Source organism: Lithobates pipiens, unplaced genomic scaffold (genome assembly GCF_037356315.1).
Source record: "Lithobates pipiens isolate NorthernLeopardFrog02 unplaced genomic scaffold, aLitPip1_a1.2 Scaffold_18, whole genome shotgun sequence".
Lineage (NCBI taxonomy): Eukaryota > Metazoa > Chordata > Amphibia > Anura > Ranidae > Lithobates > Lithobates pipiens.
Window position 1 is genome coordinate 140,112,998 of NW_027507758.1, and position 21,559 is coordinate 140,134,556.

The 21,559-nt window shown below is 43.5% G+C and overlaps 2 protein-coding genes across 3 annotated transcripts in view; one reads left to right on the forward strand and one right to left on the reverse strand.

Annotated features, from left to right (window-relative positions):
- Positions 1–3,224, forward strand: part of LOC143987464 (barrier-to-autointegration factor-like protein) — a 37,772-nt gene extending 34,548 nt beyond the window's left edge. For both annotated transcript variants that reach the window (XM_077486190.1, XM_077486191.1), the window contains exon 3: positions 2,965–3,224. In XM_077486190.1, the coding sequence (XP_077342316.1) occupies positions 2,965–3,114 (150 nt within the window). In that variant the 3' untranslated portion in view covers positions 3,115–3,224. The remainder of the gene's footprint in view (positions 1–2,964) is intronic.
- Positions 3,225–13,734: 10,510 nt separating this feature from the next.
- The window catches only part of ENTPD6 (ectonucleoside triphosphate diphosphohydrolase 6), a 62,689-nt gene continuing 54,864 nt past the window's right edge, over positions 13,735–21,559 (reverse strand). The window contains exons 12-14 of the mRNA XM_077486192.1: positions 20,465–20,521; positions 19,199–19,308; positions 13,735–17,144 (exon numbers count right to left, since the gene is read on the reverse strand). Coding sequence (XP_077342318.1) covers positions 17,058–17,144; positions 19,199–19,308; positions 20,465–20,521 — 254 coding nt within the window. The 3' untranslated portion in view covers positions 13,735–17,057. The remainder of the gene's footprint in view (positions 17,145–19,198; positions 19,309–20,464; positions 20,522–21,559) is intronic.

Here is a 21,559-nt window from a genome sequence, read left to right on the forward strand (position 1 = left end):
CAAGAACGGATGGGGAAGTTCAATAGAAACCCATCTGACAATACCCTATAAGTAACCGAGGTAAGACCCTTTGTTGTCCCTGCCCGTACTATTTTATCTAAGACAGGGATAGAGGGGAAAATTTATTGGCAGAAGAAAACTGGGCATATAGAGCATGTCTTAATTGAAGGAATTGGTAAAAACCAATTGGATTCTACAGAGAACTCTCCCCTCAGATCTTCAAAGGATTTAAGTATACCATTCTGATATAACTGAGCTAAAGTAGTTATTCCTAATTTTGCCCATCTCCTGAAAACCTCTAAGAGCCGAAATGTGAGAGTCTATCATTTTCCCATATGGAAGTGTATCTAGTGGGATATGAGACACCCAGCATTTTTAACGGTATGCCATACTTTACAGATTAACATACAAGTATTCATATCAGAAAGCGAGACACTCCGCTCTTGCATCATCGAGGACAAAAAGTGGAGACCCATCCTTCACTACAAAAGAGAATAGTCGTCGAGCAGGCAAGCATATCTGTTCAGACTCCCATCCAGCAAAATGCTGTAATTGGGAGGCAAGAAAATACAGTATAGCCTTGAATTGGGAACTGCCAGCTGCCAGCATTTGTGGGATGCTGTAAAGTCTCCAGTTTGATATGAGGGGTTTTGTTCCTCCATATTAATCGCATAAATATAGTGTTTATCTTAATAAAGATATGGCTAGGTATCCAAAGGCGGTTCTCAAGGTCTTCTACTTTTGCAATATTATCATTAGTCTGTTTTATAACTATTTTGACTTCAACCTTTTAATGGTGATGGAGAATCTTCCATAGCACTAATTCTGGTTTCAAGACCTGTTGTGCGATCCTGCAGTTTTTGCAGATCCTGACAAATCAGTGTAACATCCCCAAAAATCTAGAGAACAGAGATTATATATATATATATATATATATATATATATATATATATATATATATATATATATATATATATATATATATATATATATATATATATATATACACACACATATATATATAACTTTTTTTGAAATGCGATTTTCTGGATAAATTTTCATTTTAATAGGGGATCAAATATTTATTTCACTTATCAATTGGCAAGATATCTGGCTCCCAGAAGGGAGTGCTCCTAATCTCAGCTTGTTACCTGTGTAAAAGACACACCTGTCCATAGAAGCAATTAATCAGATTCCAATCTCTCCACCATTGCCAAGAACAAAGAGCTGTCCAAGGATGTCCAGGACAAGTTTGTAGACATGGGCTCCAAGACCATCGCCAAGCAGCTTGGTGAGAAGATAAGTTGGTGGGACTTATTCACAAATTGAAGCAACAAACTGTCAATCTCACTCAGTCTGGGGCTCCATGCAAGATCTCACCTTGTGGCGTTTCCATGATTGTGAGAATGGTGAGGAATCAGTCCAGAGCTATGCATGAGAATCTCGTCAGTGATCTCAAGGCAACTGGGACCATAGTCACCAAGAAAACCATTAGTAACACTACGCCATGAAGGCCTGAAATCCTGCAGCGCCCGCAAGGTTCCCCTGCTCAAGAAAGCACAAGTAAAGCCCAGTCTGAAGTTTGCTAATGAACATCTGAGTGATTCAGAGGAGAATTGGATGAAAGTGTTGTGGTCAGATGAGACCAAAATCAAGCTCTTTGGAATCAACTTGTTGTGTTTGCAGGAGGAATGCTGCCTATGACCCCAAGAACACCATCACCACCGTCAAACATGGAGGTGGAAATGTTATGCTTTGGGGGTGTTTTTCTGCTAAGGGGACCGGACAACTACACCGCCTCAAATGGACGATGGATGAGGCCATGTACCATCAAATCTTGGGCGAGAACCTCCCTTCCCTCAGCCCAGGGCATTGAAAATTGGCTGTGGATGAGTATTGCAGCATGACAATGACCCAAAGCACATGGCCAAGGCCACAAAGGAGTGGCTCAAGAAGAAGCACATTAAGGTCCTGGGGTAGCCTAGCCAGTCTCCGGACCTTAATCCTATGGAAAATGTGGTGGGAGCTGAAGGTTGAAGTTTCCAAAGGTAAGCCTTAAAACCTTAATGACTTGGCAAGGATCTGCAAAGAAAAATGGGACAAAATCCCTCCTGAGATGTGTGCAAACCCGATGGCCAACTACAAGAAATGTCTGACCTCTGATTGCCAATGAGGGCTTTGCCACCAAGTATTAAGGGGCCAAATACGTACTTCACTCACTTAACATGCAAATCAATTTATAACTTTTTTTTGTTTGTTTTTGTCTCGCTGTTAAAATAAATCTCCCATTACAATTAGACCATTTCTTTGTCAGTGGGCAAACGTACAAAATCATCAGGGGATCAATTACTTTTTTTTTTTTTCCCCCTCACTGTAAAGGTTGATTTACTTTAGGACAAAACTGTGAATCTTCCAGGTGCACGTTTTTAAATGCATGATCGATGCACCATCAGTGAATGTTTGTTGAAAGGCTTTATAAACATGCCCATATGAATATCCTAAAAAAAAAAGTTTTGGGTCTTTCTCAGTCTGTCCTGGTGATCATCTTTGGAAAGACAGAAAGTGATGGTAAATCAGAATTTTGCAGGTGTCGTCATCACAGCAACCAGTGCCATCTGTTGGCTGGCCATACATTATACAATTTTTTCTTCTATAGATTTCCTTTAGAGTTGCCAAAACCATATAACATGAGGTCAAATCTAAACACTTTGAATTTGTATGCAGTCAGGCAGGCCCTTCTACTACACAGTTGAAGGTAAATCTAAAGGAAATTGAATAAGAAAATTGCATGGTGTATGGTCAGACTAAGATACAAAATCTTTTCACATTTTAGAGGTTTCCTGTTTTCGGGGCAAGATGTGAAGAGAGATCTCTCCAATTTTAAAATCTACGGCCCAGTGTGTTCCTTAATAATTGAAAGGTTAATTTTGTCATTCATTGCAAAAAGGTTTGTGTGTTTTGCAGGCTTATGTGCTTCTGGGACAGTTTCTTGTGTTGAAGAAGGATGCAGACGACCTCTTTAAAGACTGGTTGAAAGATTCATGTGGCGCGAATTCCCGTCAAGCAGAGTTATGTTCATCTTGTCTGAAAGAATGGTGTTCATCCTTCCTCTGAAGTTCCTCATCAACTTTAAAGTTCCATATTTATTGACCTTCAGTTTTACATTCCATTAGCTTATGTTTACTAAATTGTTTGCTAAGCAATAAAGATTTAAGGTAAAGCTATCTTTGTGCAGCCTTTACACCATATTACTAGCTTTCCCAAATATATTGTGCATCAGCCATTTACCAACAAAAAGGTGTGTACATAAAAAAAAAGCTGCTTTTAAAGTAGAAATGGTCTGCATTAAAAAGCAGGATCTTTTTTTAAATGAGTTGGTAAATTCAGACCATGACTTTCTGTTCCATTGGATTATGACTTGATTCTGGCTGCACCTTCCTGACTCTGTATAGTTTATGCAAGGGCTGAGTGGGGAAAGCTCCCATCCTATAAGGCAAGGTGAGTCTGTTTCAGAATTCCTTAGCTATTGCTGAGTAAGCGGAATAGCTGCACAAGAGGGTCAAAATATAAATCCCTAATACCTGGGAGTGAAAGGCAGAGCATTTCTTTAGAGCTGAATGACAGGAATTCACATACTTTGTAAAATGTACTGGATAAATAGGGTGTGGTGCATGCTACCCTGTGAGCATCTCTTTAAAAGACCATTAAAATTTTTTCTGAGTGCCATAAGCATTACTATTGCTATGCTTCTGATACTTTGACGTTGGAGTCTCTGAGAATGCAGTCACATGTAGCTGCTGTGCCCACCTCGCCCTTCCCCTTTGTGCTTTGTATTAACCAGTTCCCGACCAGCGCACGCCGATGTACGTCGGCAGAATGGCATGGGCAGGCAAATGGACGTTCCTGTACGTCCCTTTAATCTTGCCGCCCTGCCATCGGGAGCGCGCCACCGTCGGCGTGCTCCCGTGCTGGTCGGGACCCCCGTGAGTCCGGTCGCGGGTCCTGCAGACTCGATCGCCGCGGGCATACCCGCGATCGCCACACGGGGCGGCTGTATGGAGAAATGCCGTTGTAAACAGCAATTCTCCATTCTGCCAAGCAAACTTGTGACGCTGATCTCTGCTCCATGTGATTGAAGCAGAGATCGGTGTTCACTAAATGAAAGCCCAGCCCCCAACAGTTAGTAACACACCCCTAGGAACCTTGGAACCTAAATCTTGTAGCGACAAAGTGCTTCACCCGAAGTGACATATTAATGTGCTCACCAGATATGTTTGGCCACAGAATGACCACCAGGCATATAATAAAAGGGGATTTTTTTTTTTTTTTCCTTTTTGGCTAGAATCTTCCAAGCCACATGCAGCTCCAATCAGCTGTTTGCAGAGTTAATCGGACTTCAATCCAATCATAAATGGTAAATTCCTCAATCTATTACACTCTTGGGTGTATATCCACAGCTCAGTTTTCATTAAATCTGAAGTTAGGCTCCCCCATAAATGAGCAACAGAAAGGCAATAATGGTGTAATATGGTTTTTAATTAAAAGCATTTATAAAATACAGCAGATGGTTGCGCAGCTGGGGGGGAAAAGTCAGGGGCTGGTCTGTCACTCGATATGTGATGCAGGAAGCACGGTGTGCGTCTCAGTTGAAGGTGGAAGCGGAGAGCTCCTGTATCATGCGTGTCAAGCATCAATTTCGATGCATTTCACGCTCAGGTGCGCGTTGTCAGGAATATGGAGCCGCTGCCATGATACCGGAGCCTATATGCTAAACGGAATGATGCCATTGGTCAGTGGCAGTCGTACATATGTGGAAATTAAAGTTCCATTCTAGGTATCTAAATAGCAAAAAAGACAAGCCTCTGTCTCATCCGAGCTGAGTTTAACAATTAATAAACCGTATATGAACAAGTTTATTTAATATTAAAACATGTGAAAAACGCACAACTTGAATATAAACCCTAAAAAACAGCTAAGACGGACTTGCTCCAGTCCCTCTGGATCTTTTATCTGGGCGACCCAAGCAACTCCAGGAATCCTCTCTCCCATACACACCTCCTGGGACCAATTAAGTTGGGCTTCCCTATATAATACACATTCCCTCAGACTCCTCAGCAGCTCATCCCTCCACTTGTGAGAAACTCTGTGCAGAGACCGTGGGTATAAAATTGCAGGTATTTGACTTTGATTTATTTTTATTTATTTTAATTTTTTTTTTCCACATGCTTTTTCACTCACTAGCCATCTTTCCTCTCAGACTAATACACTTTTTTTTTTTTTGTCTGTTTGGATTAGACTACTCTTGGCTGAAAACAAACAATTCAAATTTCTTTGGAAATAGTTACTTCTGCTCCCCCAGTGGTGCTTCAACTCCACAATTGGCTTTGTCCTAATCTCCACGCTCTCACTTGGTAAGCTAACTTTAAAATATATATATTTAATTTATTTTTATTTGTTTAAACAAAAAAAAAATCTTTTATCTGGTAATTAGTATACTAACTTCAGTTCTTATTCAATAAATTAGCCCATATGTCATATGTAAAATGAGTTATGGGTTTATTTCAAGCAGGGTTTTTTTTTTTTTTTGCACCCAGATCTTAGCTGTTTTTTAGGGTTTATATTCATGTTGTGTGTGTTTTATTTTTTTTTTTCACGTTTTAATATTAAATTTGTTCATATACGGTTTATTAATTGTTAAACTCGGCTCGGATGAGACAGAGGCTTGGGTTTTGTTTTTTTGCTATTTGGATACCAAGAATGGAACTTTAATTTCCATATATGTGCGATTACCACTGACTGGTGTAGATCTGTTTAGCATATAGGCTCCGGTATCACGGCGGTGGCTACAAATTCCTGATGACGCACGCCTGATCGTGAAATGCAGCAAAATTGAGGCTTGACACGCATGATACAGGAGCTCTCTGCTTCCACCTTCAGCTGAAACGCACACCGCAATTCCTGCATCACATGTCGCGTGCCGGACCGGCCTCTGCCTTGTTCCCCAGCTGCGCTGCTATCTGCTGTATTTTATAAATGACTATTATTGCCTTTGTGTGGTTCATTTATGGGGGAGCCTAACTTCACAGATTTAATGAAAACTGAGCTGTGGATATACACCTAAGAGTGTAACAGTTTGAGGAATTTACCATTCATGGTTGGATTAAAGTCAGATTTAACTCTGGAAATGGCTGATTGGCGCTGCGTGTGGCTTGGAACATTCTAGCCAAAGGAGGAAGGATCCCCTTTCCTATATGTCTGGTGGTCATTCTGCCAAAAATAGTGTGTGTATGTATGTATGTGTGTGTGTGTGTATATAGAGATATATATATATATATATATATATATATATATATATATATATATATATATATATATATATATATATATATATATATATATATATATATATATATACACACACATACATACTGTCTATTTGCACCCTTTTTTATTTTATTTGTTTTTACAAATTTTTGGTGCTGCATTAGAACTTTTATTTTTTTAAATTGGTGCTGTTTCTCATTTTCCTTTTTTCAGCTTACAGGTTTTGTCAAAGCTTTGTTGAACAAGCTGATACGAACTAATTGGCTACCATGCACAGCTGCTGCGCTGTGACAGTTGATGAATTTTGGGACATGTAGTGCCAGGTGGGTACCCACAAAGTTGTCTGCCCACCACCTTACACTGGAAGAGGTCAATGCGCAATTTTCACATTGTGCACATTCCTAGAAAAGGCTGTAGAGTAAGCGGCTGCTGTAGATCAAAGTTTATTGCCAGCACACTTTGAATTGTCAAAATCAACATCTAAACATTTATTTGAGGTCACATCACAGTGGTAAGGTGCAACATTTCAGGGCTGCACAAGACCTTTTTGTCAGGCATGTGATCAATGAGCGTGAGATAGAACAAGTAGAATGGAGTGGTCATGTGAGTCAGTCAAGACTTTGGAGGCCGTACTCAGATCTGGCTGGGCCAGAGATGTCAGAGTTAGTCCGGAATGTGACACTGGGGCACTCAGCTCTGCTTTCTAGACCTCTGTGTTAAAGTGGTTGTAAACCCATGGGGGGGAGAAGCAACCTGCAAGGCAAAGGCATAATGAGCTAGTATGCATAGCATACTAGCTCATTATGAATAACTTGCCTGAGAACGAAGCCCCCGAAGCGGTCCTCCATCTTCATGTCTGCCGCTGCCATGGATCCCGGAGTAATTTCCGGGTCTCGCTGCTGCGGCACTGTGATTTGCCGGAGCAGCGATGACATCACTCCATGCGCACGGGAGCCGACACTCGCAGCATATCGCTGCGATCTGCGGCCTGCCCTGTGCACCGCTGTCTACGGAATGAAAGCGGTGGCTGTCTTTTTGTAAATATCTCCTAAACCGTATAGGTTTAGGAGATATTTCTTGGACCTACAGGTAAGCCTTAATCTAGGCTTACGTGTAGGTCAAAGTGGTTTGTAAGGGTTTACAACAACTTTAATGAGCCACAGAGTGCTCTTCAGGTCTAGTCGTGGCACAGTCTCTGGTAAGACCTAGTCTCTAAATAGTTTTGCAATTTGGCCCAAAGTAAATTTGCATCTGGAAGCTCTAGCCTAACCCCACCCCACTGAAAGATGAGGGATCTGGTTAGAATGTGACCTTTGGGCACTTGGCTCTGCTTTGTGGCACTGCCCCTACGTTTATGTACTATACTGGCTGCAGACTGCTTTCCCTGTCCAGAGCCTTAGCAAAGGCTCTAGTCTGAGCATTCAGGTAATGATTAAGGCTGCTCAAGCCTTATTGTTTATACAAAATGTGCATTTGTGTTAAATTTCCTGTCACCGCCATCTTACTATGGTAATGATAAAGGTGAAAGAACTCAGCGCTGGTGTCATTTCCTAAGTGGTGGAGTGTTGTACATATGCGTTGCATTCTTTCTCCTTCTGAGACACTGTGGATTCTCTGATCCATTTTATTTTTTCCATCAGCTTCTTGGGTTTGTATACAAGGCTTTGCCTCGTTTTTGGGACTAGTTCCCTGCTATGTGGTGCAACCTGTGATTTCAAGGATGCATAAGGAGTGGTGGCTTTACTGTAATGGGTTGATTTGTTGATGGGAGTGATTTTTCTGTATCCCAAGAAGGGACGGATTGATGCCTGTATCCTAAATCTGGGCTGAGATCTCCCTTATCCATAAGACCTTTCTTATTTACTAAGGTTTTTTTTTTTTTTTTTGCTCTCTGCAGTGTAGTTGAACATCAAAATCAAGGTCCACCATCACATACCACCAACCTGGTGGATTATTTTTAGGGATTTCAGAGTGCCCTAATTTAGGTCTCAGTTTGAGCTATCTGGTAGAACTGTCTGTCCCTTGTTGGAGATTTACATTTGTGAATCGACACTCCTGACATGAAGCACTCAAGGATTCACTTGTGTCTTGGAGCTTATGGACCAAATTGTATAACATCCAGTGATTCAAATGCGTTTGTCTGTGCATTTTTTTCTGTGGAGTTGACTCTCTACAACTGGAGAGTGCAAAATCATGTTTATTTGGGGCGGGGTGTCAAAGCTTAATTGAACAAGCTAAAGTTAGAAGTGGATTGGCTACCATGCACAGCAGCTCTGGTTTTTAGTAAATCAACCTCTGATTCCTGATGCCTCTAGTGCTGGGGATGTGAGAGAATCTCAATACATGAGATCTTGGGATTTAGTGGAGCAGACCCATTTTTCCATCTTACAATAATACCATGTAGACAATGCATCTACCTTTTGATATTCAGGCTGCACATCTCATGTCCTCAGATTCATCTGCCCAATCTTCAGTCTGAAAGGGTCTCTCCATTGTTTTGTTCTTGCTGTGTTCCTTACAGATACGGCTCAAAAAATTAGACCGTCAAAAGGTTAATTTTATTTCAATTCAAAAAGTGAAACTCCTATCAATGTAGTTTCATTACACACAGATATCCCTCCTCTTCGGCCAAAACCAGCATCAACTGATGCCCTGACGTCTACCTTGTAAAACTTGGTAAACGTATGGACAGACGACCAGACCGCCTTACACACCTGAGCGACACGCTGGAAATGGTGGCAGACGAGACCTCCATACCCTTCTTAGGACCAGCCACTGCAACAAACAGTGAGTCTGACTTCCGAAAGGAAGCTGTGGCAGACAAGTACACCTTCAGAGCCCTAACCACATCAAGAGCGTGAAGGGCCACCTCTTTGGGGGGCTTAGGACACAACAATGGTAATACAATGTCCTCATTGATATGAAATGCCTAGACAACTTTCGGTAGAAAGGACGGTTGACGGACGCAACACCACCTTATCCCTGTGGATAATCTAGAGAAAGGTGTTAACATCTCTGGTCTCCTATCAGAGATGTCAACGAGAAGTGTGTGAGCAAGGGCACTATCACGGGGCACAAATAATGATAAAACAATTATGACAACAACATTAATTAATATAAAAACAATTTATTAAAGTTACATAGATATAACATCTTCAGATATAAATCACAGATTCGTAGGGAAGGGTGAGGTAAATTGACTAGTTTCACTTCACAACTTCTTCAGGATATTACCTACATCTAAAAATACATTCATTTAGTATGAAAATGATTATGTATTATAATCACAGTATATTACATATAGTCATTTCAATACGGAGACATAATTACACAGATTAAAGTGAGAGCGTATTCTTGCCTATCCACCCAGTCCCCTTGCTCACACACTTCTCGTTGACAACTCTGATAGGAGACCAGAGACGTTACCACCTTTCTCTAGATTATCTGATTGAGATGAGGGTGCACATTATTAATTTATGATTTATTTGCCTTGAAGCCATCCATTACTTATCCCTGTGGATGACCAGATAAGGCGACTTGCAGGACAAGGCTGCCAGTTCCGAAACTCTCCTGGCTGATGTGATGGCCACTAGAAAGACCACCTGTGAAAGGATCAACAGAGGAATCTCCCTGATATTCTCAAATGGCGGCTTCTGAAGCGCCGACAACACCAGGTTCAAATCCCACAGAGGTAACGGAGGACACACCGGAAGGGACTACATGGCGCACCGCCTGAACAAAAGTACTCACTAGTGAGTGAGATGCTAGGGGTCGCTGAAAAGACAGCCAAAGCTGAAATCTGCCCCTTGATGGTGCTCAATGCCAACCTCTGGTCTACACCTTGCTGAAGAAACAGCAGGATCCTGGATATAGAGGAGGAGCGCGGATGCCACCCTTTCTCCTCACCCATGGAGATATAAGCCTTCCAAGTATGATGGTATATCTTCCTGGAAGAAGATTCCCACGCTCAGCATGTTCGGAATCACCGAGTCCGACAGACCCCGGTTCCTCAATACCTGGCTTTCAACAGCCAGGCCGTTAAAGCCAGCGATGGTAAAGCGGGGTGAAAGCTTGGACCTTGAGATGGGAGGTCCTCTCGCAACGGCAGCCACCAGGCGCACCAGGTCTGCGTACCAGGCCCACTGAGGCCAATCTGGGGCAGTCAGAATTACCGGAATCCCCTCGGCTTCCACTCTGCGAAGCAGACGTGGCAACAGTGTCAGCGAAGGAAAGGAAAGGCATAGATCAGCTGGTACTGATCTCACGGAGCCACCAGCGCGTCTGCCCATGGATCTCTTGTCCTGGACACGAATCTCTGAACCTTCCGATTGAGCCGGGAGGCCAATAGATCCACATCTGGTGTGCCCCATTTCAGGCACAGCAGCCTGAATACCTCTGGATGCAATGCCCATTCTCCTGGGTCCAGCATCTGTCGACTTAGTCCGCCTGCCAATTGTCCACCCCCGGGATGTAAATGGCTGACGGGGCAGGAACGTGTTGCTCTGTCCACGAAGTATGCAAGCAGCAGCAAAGCTTCTTGTTCCCCCTTGCTGATTTATGTATGCCACAGCCGTGGCGTTATCTGACTGTATCCTGGTTGGACGCCCTTGAAGACACGTCTACCACGTGTGGAGGCACAGCCTGATCACTCTCAATTCGAGCAGATTGATCGGCAACTTGGATTCTTCTGTTGACCAGAGGCCCCGAGCCGACTGAATCCCCATCACTCCACCCGGCCAGACTGGCGTCCATAGTGACCACCGTCCATTTCTGAGGAAGGACCGACTTTTCTACTGGAATCACCGGGGACCTCAACCACCAGATCAGGGAGTCCCTGACTGGCTGGCTCACCTGGATCTGCCGATCCAGGGACAATGAGATTTGTCCCATTTTGTCAAGATCTCCTTCTGCAGAACTCTGGTGTGCAACTGGGCATAAGGTACTGCCTCGAAAGAGGTTACCATGAGCCCCAGCACTCGCATGCAAAAGCAGAGTGATGACCACTTGCAGTTCATCAGTAATTTGACCGTAGGTCTGAGAGTCTGCAATTTGTCTGAAGGGAGAAAGACCCTCGCTTCCCTAGAATCAAACCGTAAACCCAGGTACTCCAGACGCTGAGTCGGCACAACCATTGACGTCTTTAGGTTCAACAGCCACCCAAATTCTTGCAGAGTCTGCATGGTGATCGCCACATCATCCTCTAATTCTGAGGCGGAAGAAGCTCTCAGGAGGAGATGGTCTAGGTAAACCACAATGGCGATCCCGCGTTGTCGCAGCAACACCAATACTGGAGACAGTACTTTGGTAAAGACTTGGGGGGGGGCTGATGCCAGGCTAAAGGGAAGCTCCACAAACTGGTAATGGGCTTCCCCGACTGCCAAACTCAGACCTTTTTGATGCTGAAGGCATATGGGTATGTGCAGGTACGCATCCTGGATGTCCAAAGACGCCAGGGAGTTCCCTTGATGGAGTGCAGCAACTACTGGGCGAACTGATTCCATTCTGAACCTCTGCACTTTTACAAAGTGATTGAGGGCTTTTAAGTCAAAGATTGGACTTACCCCTTCCTTCTTGGGAACCACAAACAGATTTGAGTAGAACCCCTGGAAGCGTTCTGAGTCCGGAACTGGTACAATCACCCCCTGATTCAGCAAGTCCCTTACTGCCCCTAGCAGGGCCTCCCGGCGAACCGGGGACGTGGGTATGCTGGAGGGGGAAGAATCTGTTTGGCGGTCAAGAGAGAAACTCTATCTTGTAGCCTGCGGAAATCAGATCGCAGACCCATTGGTCTGATAACCGGGAGGTCCAACGGGCTGCAAACTCCTGAAGACGACCCCCCCACCCGAGACGTGGGTGTGGGCAAACCTCCATGCAACAGCACTTTTGTTTGCAGGCTTGCGGTTCCAGGGACGCTTCTGACCGTCCGTGGGCGTCCTGTCGGGCTGGGGTCGTTTTGCCGAAGCACTGGGCGGGCGAAAAAGCCGCTTGTGAACTGAAAAGGAGGGCCCTTTCCTGCGGCATGGCTTCTTTAGCCTTCCTGGCCTGTGGGAGTAGTGTACTCTTACCACCCGTGGCGTTTTTAATAATGTCATCCAACAAGGCTCCAAAGAGCCATTCGCCAAGGAAGGGAAGAGCCGTCAAGGCTTTCTTGGATGCCTGGTCAGCAGACCACCATTTCAGCCAAATAAGGCTCCTTGGCACCAGGGCTGACACTGAGGCCCTGGATAGCAGTGAGAGTATCCAGGGCCGCGTCAGAAACTTACTTAAGGCCATGCACTAGTTGGTCTGCTAGCTCCACGCAGATAGGGGAGGCATGCTGCTCTCCCAATTCGCTGTGCAAAAGTTTTGCCCACTCAGTGTCTGTGACACCAGTGCGGATGCCAGTACAGGTCGCACGGCTGACCCCACAACCGTAAACAAGGAATGAGCCACTGCTTTAGCCTTCCTGTCTGTGGGATCCTTGAATGCAGGAGTCCCCTCAACCGGGATCGTGGTTACTTTATTTAACCTAGATACTGGGGGGTCCACGACCAGAGGAGCTGACCACTTTTTGAGAAGGCTTTCCTCAAAGGGGTAACGCACCGTCAAGTTTTTGGGGACCGAAAAGGTCCGTTGCCGGCGACTTCATCCCTTGTAGATGAATTTGTCAAAATAAGTCATACGGGAACGTTTAGTCTGCATCCTTTTATTTTGAAAGGATTTAGGACCCCCCCCCCCCCCCTTTTTTTTTTATTAGCTTATTTCCTCCCTATTTAGACTTGTCACATTCAAGCATATCTCTGAAGAGATTCTTACCTATACATCATTCATATTACTGACAGTCAAGGCTTAAGGGTGCTTCAACCTTTAGCTTGACCTGCAGTTAAGTGTTGTGTGTCCTAGGCTTTGGCCTTCACTAGTAGACAACTTTGTTGATCTCAGATTTTTCTTCCCCAGGTGGAACAAAGTAGTTTACCTGTGTAAGATTATAATTGTATTTATTTTTCTTGTGTTTTGCTACACTGCATTGCCATCAGACAATTGCTTAGTAGTGTGATGATATTTATTTGTTGTTCAATAAGCAGGCTGGAGTAGTAATTGAGACTAAAAGCAGCATAGTTGAACCAGGAAGGATTGTCATATGCTTGAAAACATTGGAGGGGGAGAAGAGAGCTTTTTTTTTACCTGCAAAAATACATGCATTTTAAAGTAGGCTTCAATTTAATGTTCTATACCCCTATAATAATAGAAAGCACACCACACACTATGGTTGACAGCCAGTCAGAAGGTGGGAAAACATTCAATACAGGCTGACTAGTCTTTTTTCTACAGTCCCATTTTGAATACTGTTACCATTGCCTTTTCTTTCTGAACTAGGAGTAATATTTTATCCTATTAAGTTATGTATCTATATAAAAATTAAGTACAATAGATATTAAAATACTGTTTTATTAAATAGAACACTTAAAATATCTACAAAATGCAGCTTCATTAAAACAAGCCCATAAGTTAGACATGTAAATATCTCTGTACAAGCAAGATTTTAATCAGTCTGTCATGTCAAGTAGTGAATTATGCCTGCTATTCCAACATGTCAGACTACCAACCATAACAGAAAATTAAAAGGGGAAACTCCATCATAAAGTGGCTGCTGATTTCTAAGGCTTGATCCTTCATATATCATAGGAGAATATCACTTCCCTTCAGCTGTGATCACATGAAGGAAGACTGACATTCGTTCAAGTGATCTGCACTGGAAGGGAGAATTTCTGCATTATGAATACTTTACAGCTCTCTATACTATAGTTAGACCTTATCCACATCGACATACCTCCGTGGGAAGGGCAGTCTTTGCCCGCATGGGAAGCACAGGTTGTCCCTTGCAGGCAGTCTCATGTCTACTAGGGATTCAGCTGCTAGTCCCAATTTGGAAGCCAGTGTGCATCTCCGAATGCACACCATCTCAGCTGTCATATTGGGGTCAGCCACTGTATTGTGCAGCGATTGCATCCCAACAGACATAAAAAGGATGGTCCCCACATGGATGAAGGAAAAACTTTCAAAACCATTCTGTGCTAGCTGCAAATTTTAGAAGTTGGCTCCAATTTTGTTATTTTCTACATAAGGCATTTTGTAATCTACTGCTAATTATGCTTCTATTTTAAACCTCAATTGCACTTTCAGATTGTGAGGAGAAGATTCAGTGTGTAACTCTTTACTGTATGCTTCCCCTAGACTGCTATCCCAAGACAGAAACTATACAACATAATAAATGAGGCATTTAATCTCCAGAGATTTTTAAACTGTATGAGGTAGGAGGTGATCAGAAAGACAAAGTCGAAATGGAAGTGTGAGAAAAATGAAAGCGTCAACAAAGGTCCCATAAAAAGAAGTCAATCCACACTAAACATATTTGTTTTTTGGTGGATGCCGGCGGCGGGGGGGGGGGGGGTTAAATCACTCACTAACACAAGTCAGGTACTACAGTTGCTGAACCACCATAAGGTTCCTTTCATATGCAGCAGGGGATCTGTTAATGGATCCCCTGCTGAATTGGATCCAAACAGGATTTTTTTTATTTACACACACACTTCTGTGCTGCTTCAGTTTCTGCTTGGTGGACACATGCTTGCTCTATAGGAGGGCCAGGTGTAAATGGTGGCCGTTATCTGTCTACATCCAGCTACCTCCTATCTGGGCAGTAAAACACAGAAAAGAATGCAGTCCTTTTCCAGACCTGGAGGTAGGTGCGTATAAACAGTCACTTTACATCAGTCTGTCCAAAGGGCTGCATGGACTTTCCTATCAGATATTCCTGAAAAATTTATCGGTGGACATAATTGGAATGCCTCTGTGAAAGGGGCCTAAGGGAAAAACCAAAGTCACACACTACTTTTTTTTTTTTTAAAGCAGTCACAATTAAAAACATTGAGTCCTCAGGAGCCCAGCAGTGCTGCAATAACCGTATTCACCTCTATTCCTTCCATCTTTTCCCAGTCTTATTCCAGGTTCAAAGCCTAAAGCCCTTTGGACAGGCTTGGGAATGATGCACATGAAAGTTAAAGCAGAATGTCACCCTAAAAAAAAAAGTTCTGCTTTATGTCCGCTAACACTTGTTTTGGTAGGTACCTGCTTCCACTTGGATCACCTGGGCAATTCCACTGGAAGTTTGAGCACATCACAGGTTCCAAGACACTATGGGACCATTCACACAGTACAGCTGGCATATGTGCAGTGGGAAGCTGCAAAAAGGGAAAGCAAAACCTACTCCCAATCTGTGCATTTATTCTGAGTCAGATGCTCAAAGAATTAAAGCCATCAGGCAAGCCAAAAGAAAAGTGCCGAAATAGCAGCCTTCCTCTTTCTCTCTGAATGAACCTTTATCTAGCATATCCCAATTTTAAAAGGGATATCCTCAAGCATAAAACTAATTCCCCACTTACTGTTCACATCCTGAATGCTATATGGTGTCAAAGGGTTGCCCATATTCCAAGTAAGCATGCATACATAACTACAACCTTGTGGGTGCTATTTAGGGGGCTATGTATTGTTCTAGTGTAGGGATATCTACATTAGGGGCAGATGGGTCCACTACATAAAGAACAAGAAGAAAAATAGAGCAAGGCAAGCAGTTGAAAGGAAGCAAAACATTGAGGACATGTGCAGAGAAAAAAAAAAAAAATCCAAAGTTCATTCCTAACAGTGCAACATTGTTTGCGTTAAGAGCTGAGGCATCTCAATGATCAGTATTGTCAAACAGTTCATACTAAAAAGGGACTGTCGAAGAACATAAAGGGAAAATTCTACCCAAAACATCTTTGTTAGGACAGAGTGGAGTGGGATTCAATGCCTGAGTTTTTACAGTTGTCCGTGACCCTTGTCGTTACAGCTGGGCCATGGCTGTGAGCGGAACTGGGTCCTCTTAACCCTTGTACACACGGTCGGACATTCCGACAACAAAATCTGTCAGATTTTGTCAGAAACTGGTGTTGCATACACACAGTTGGACAAAGTTGTCGGAAAATCCGATCGTTCGGAACGTGATGACGTTATTTAGTTACGACGGGACTACATTCAGGCTAGTAGCAAATAGCTTTGGTCTAGGAATTTGATCTGAGCATGCGTGGCACTTTGTCCAATCGGAATTCTCTACAAACAATCGGACTTTGTCCGATCGGATCATGTTGTCGGAAAAAATTTTTTATCCAGCTCTCAAACTTTGTTGGTCGGACATTCCGACTGAAAGTCTGAAGCCCACACACGGTCGGATTATCCGACAACACGGTCCGATCGGACATTTTCCGTCGGAATGTCCGACCGTGTGTACAAGGGCTTATAAATTCATTACTATTAGAGATGGAAAATCTATTAGGATGGTGACACCAGATTTAAGATCCCATCCAGCAGTAATTCAATTGAAATACAGAGTGAATGCATTTCAGATAAAGGAACCAAAAGTCCAGCTCATAGCCAAGCCCTGACTGTCGCATCAAATGTAGTGGAGAGATATCCCACCAGTGTCACTCAAATTCATAAAGACTGATTACAGTAAAAAGGCACCTGCACCACTCCACCAGAAATGTAAAAAAGTGTTATAGGTGGATTTTCAGCTTAAATAAACATAAAAAAAGACATTAGAAGCCATTACCAATTAAATGTGAAATAATTTATGGCTAAATCTCTGAAATCCACATCAGAGAACAGAAGTCAAGTTTTTGCCAGAAAGTCCTCTTCACAGTTTCTGCTGTATGATGCTATGCGTTAACCTGCATCCGATTCATGTAGTAAAAAGTTGCTCCTAGGGCCCAGCTGGTTTCTACATTATTTATTTTCTTAACAAGCTGTGGAAAATAAGGTTTTAAAATTAACAGGCAAGTCTTTGCTTTATGCTGAATAGCATGCCACTCAGGCCCCCCCCATAATCATGAACAGAGAAAGCTCTGCTCACTGGGTACCCTAAAAATACAACTAGAATAGAGCAATGTTTTAGGTGGACTTTTAAAGTAGACCTGTCATGTTAGAAAAGTGGCAGGACTGCAATTAAAATGTATGTGAAAACCAGCAATGACCTTTCAATATTTTGTTCCTTGAGCCTGGGTTCACACTTGTGCGCTACAGACACAGGTGATTCACACAGCAGTCCTGTGTACATCCATCACATGTGATGTGTGCCATACATTTTGTATGGCTCATATCACATCCACACCAAAATGGTGCAGGACCTTTTTTGCTACACCCGTATGGCATGCGATTCTGGCAATCGCACTGCATTTTACGATCTGTTTCGGGGGGGTCGTTAATCTAACATCAATACCCACAGCAGATTGCATGGTCACCTATGCATTGAATCGTGAACCAGGGCTGAGGACTGCTAAGTACAGCACCACATCTGTATGAGAAGTGATACAAAATGAAAGCAAGGAGACAAACCCTTGTGTAATTGTAAATAAATGGTATTCATGCAATGGGGAATATTTTTATCTTTCTGCTTCTTAAATAAAATTGAGAGAAACTTTGAAAAACCATAGAAGAAAGAGTTGCTTATGAAATTTACAAGTGCGATTGACCCGCCTCATAAAATAAGAGGTTAAAGCGGGAGTCCGCCGGGACTCCGCGTTTTTTTTTTTTTTAAAAGCCAGCAGCTACAAATACTGCAGCTGCTGACTTTTAAAATAGTGACACTTACCTGTCCAGCGCGCCCGCGATGTCGGCACCCGAAGCCGATCTCTAGATCGTATCTCGGGTCCTGCCGCCGCCATCTTGGGTATGGGAATCAGGAAATGGAGCCTTTCGGCTTCGTTTCCCGGTTCCCTACTACGCATGCGCGAGTCGCGCTGTGCAATAAGGACGGTCCCCGCTGCCTCTGGGATCTGTGTGTTTCCCAGCAGGCAGCGGGGCACTTGCGGAAAGGGGCGTAATCTACGCCCCTTTCCACAGAGAGCTATCCTGGAAGTGGGTGCAGTTACCTGGATTATCCAGGTAACTGCACCCCCCTCCCCCCTGAAAGGTGCCAATTGTGGCGCCGGAGGGGGGGAGGATTCCGATGAGCGGAAGGTCCACTTTAGGGTGGACCTCCGCTTTAAGGAGATCTGCATTTTTTTTTTTGCACAGAGGGGGTTGGGTGTTAGAAAGAAAGTCACAGAACTAGCATCTGCTCTCTTTGTTACATTTGAATCAGTGGACTAATGTGCATGGATGGAATTTTCTAGATATGGAAAGGCACTGTCACTTAAAGAGCACATTTTCTATTACTTCTTTTATTTATGCAACACAGACAGCACATATGACATGAAATTGGTGCACTAATATTGAATATTTTTTTGGAGCTCTAAGACATGCAGGGTCTGGCCTTCTCTCTACTGCCGACTGCAGAGACGAGTTGGGGGCGAGTTGGGGGCGAAGACATTGAGGTTGCTGCAGGAGTGGGGCGAGGGCCATATACAAAGGCCTGGAGGTCCAGATTTGGCTCGCAGGCATTGTTTGTCACAGGTGGTCTAGGCAATCCAAGTGGAAGTTTGCCGCCGCCGCCGCCGCCTCCCTCTCCTCTTTGCCCACTAACCCTTGGGACATGTCACAGGTCCCAGAAGACTGTGGGGCCAGTCACATAGCACATACGCAGTATGAAGCCACAAGGAGTCGCAACCGGCTTCCCATGCTAAAGATGAAGAAGACAGGTAAAGAACTGCCCTAGGCAGGATAGTGCTGGATCATTGGCTAGGTAAGTGTCCTGTTATTAAAAGTCAGCAGCTACAGTGTTTGTAGCCGATGACTTCGTTTTTTGTTCCTAGGGTGAAGACCCACTTAACAAGAGTTTAGTCTCTAATTTTCCTTTAGTGATAGAAGAGTAAATGCAGAAAAAACCCCACATGACTACAAGTAGTAATATGGTAGCTACCTTTAGCCGTTTTTCTTTAGGAAATCCCAAATCTTGTAGAAGATGAGTAATATAGCACAAATCCATACAGATAAATGAACGGTTCCCTGATTTTTCTATATTTGCACACTCTATAAAAAAAAAAAAAAAAAAAAAAAGAAGAGGTGAGCGATTACAAAACACTACATAGCAGTGAAGGTTAACCTGCCTTGCAGGCATTTCTCCGCTACTCAGAAAGGCTGCCCATTATATTTACACTTGGCAGATCTTACCTTACCTGCAGAGTACACTGGATTTCTCACCATCTCTCATTTGCACAAATAGGTGGAGGCCAAAAATAAGGCAAGTATATCTATCACCTTATTCGTCCTCTCTTAAGTCCCATAGACAACAGATTTTCTGATGTTTTTTTTTCCTTCAGATTTACCAAAACCATGTAGTACAAGGGTCTGCCCGATTGCATACAAATTGAAACTCCTAAGGTTTGACCTCATATTATATGGTTTTGGTAAATCTGAACGAAAACAAACATCAGCAGAAAACCTGATAGTGTGTATGGGGCTTATGGCAAAACAGTAACCCCCCCCCCCCCCTAGCCCTTGTAGACACGGTCGGACATTCCGACAACCAAATCCGTCGGATTTTGTCCGAAACTGTTGCATACACACAGTCGGACAAAGTTGTCAGAAAATCCGATCGTACTTAACGTGATGCCGTTATTTCGTTAGGACGGGACTACGTCCAGGCTAGTAGCCAATAGCTTTGGTCTAGGAATTTGATCTGAGCATGCGTGGCACTTTGTCCGTGGGAGTAGGCTACACATGATCAGAGTATGTCCGATCAGAGCATTTTGATCGGAATTCTCAACACATGATCGGACAAAGTCTGATCGGATCATGTTGTCGGAAAATGTTATAGCCCAGCTGGAAAACTTGGTCCGTCTGATTCTCCGACGGAAACAGTCCGATGGAGCCCACACACTGTCAGATTATCCGACAACACGATCCGATCGGACATTGTCCATCGTAATGTCAGACCGTGTGTACAAGGGCTTAGAGTGGGGAAAGAGACCCACTGCAAGGATAAATGGTTTTTGTGCCCAGAGTTCAGCATTAAGTATTCTTTTTGAAATGACTCCATGTCCCTTTACTAGAAGTAACAAGAATTAAATGAATCTGAACAATCCGGCAATTGAAAGTTCAAATCCTAGGAACTGCTTCTTTCCCTTTCTATAATGATTCTATTGTTGCCACACACAGGAGCAATTTTCATTTCACACCATCTTACCTTTTTGAGCTGCCAGCTCAAAATCTTTAACCTTTACAAAGCCGCCAATCTCTGGATCTGGGACAAAGGAAAGTCGTGTTACAAAGAAAATCAAGTGTCAATTCATGACTCCATGTAGGTTTGGGCTTTTCTTGGTACATAGGTCTGCAATCACAGATTTTGAGCGCAGTTTCACCTTCTGGTGCAATCTGGCACTGAAGTGGGATTCCTATTATTAAAATGTCAGCAAAAAGGAATGGGAACCCCATATTTGCTTACTAAGACACGAAGTAATGGATGCACCCTCTTTGCTTTGACATGATGGTGAAATGAAACACATCAGAATTCTATTTAGGCTGTGACTGCTCATAAAATTACAGAGTCGGATCATATACAGATTTGACACGGGTGGGCTTAGATTAGCATATGCCAAAAGAATACTGAACATCTGGCCATGCAGGAAAAATGTAATTGTAAGTTCACCTTTTCTGACAAAATGAAAAAACAGTGAACATCAAACACCATCCCCACCCCACTGTACTTACCTCTGTGGGTGAGGAGCTGTCAGTGCTCATGCAGCTGGTGTAGCCCCACTTTTCTTCCACTTCTTTCTCTAGGGCTTCCAGGACAGATCATGGTAATTCCAATTGGTCACATGCTGGTGATGACCAATAAAAATTGCTTTGATTCATCCCAGAAAGCCCTACATAAAGGGGGATTTCTAATCCCCGGACCTCTGCAATGGCTGCATTGGCACAGACAACTCATCACTTACAGAGGCAAGTACAGTAGGGATGGGGGGGTTGGGATGGGGAAGATTGTGTTATTTAAAGCGGTAGTAAACCCGCTAATTTTTTATTTATTTTTTTAACACCTACAAAGCAAAAGGCATAATGAGCTAGTATGCACCGCATACTAGCTCATTATGAAATACTTACCTTAGAACGAGGCCCCGACATCTGGCCCGATCCACACCGAGGGAGCTGACATGCTTCTTCCGGGTATCGCGGCTCCGGCGCTGTGAGTGGCCGGAGCCGCGATATCGTCACTCCCGCACATGCGCGCGGGAGATTTCATTCCGGCCGGTCGGCCACTGACGGATTTTCAGGCCGAGAA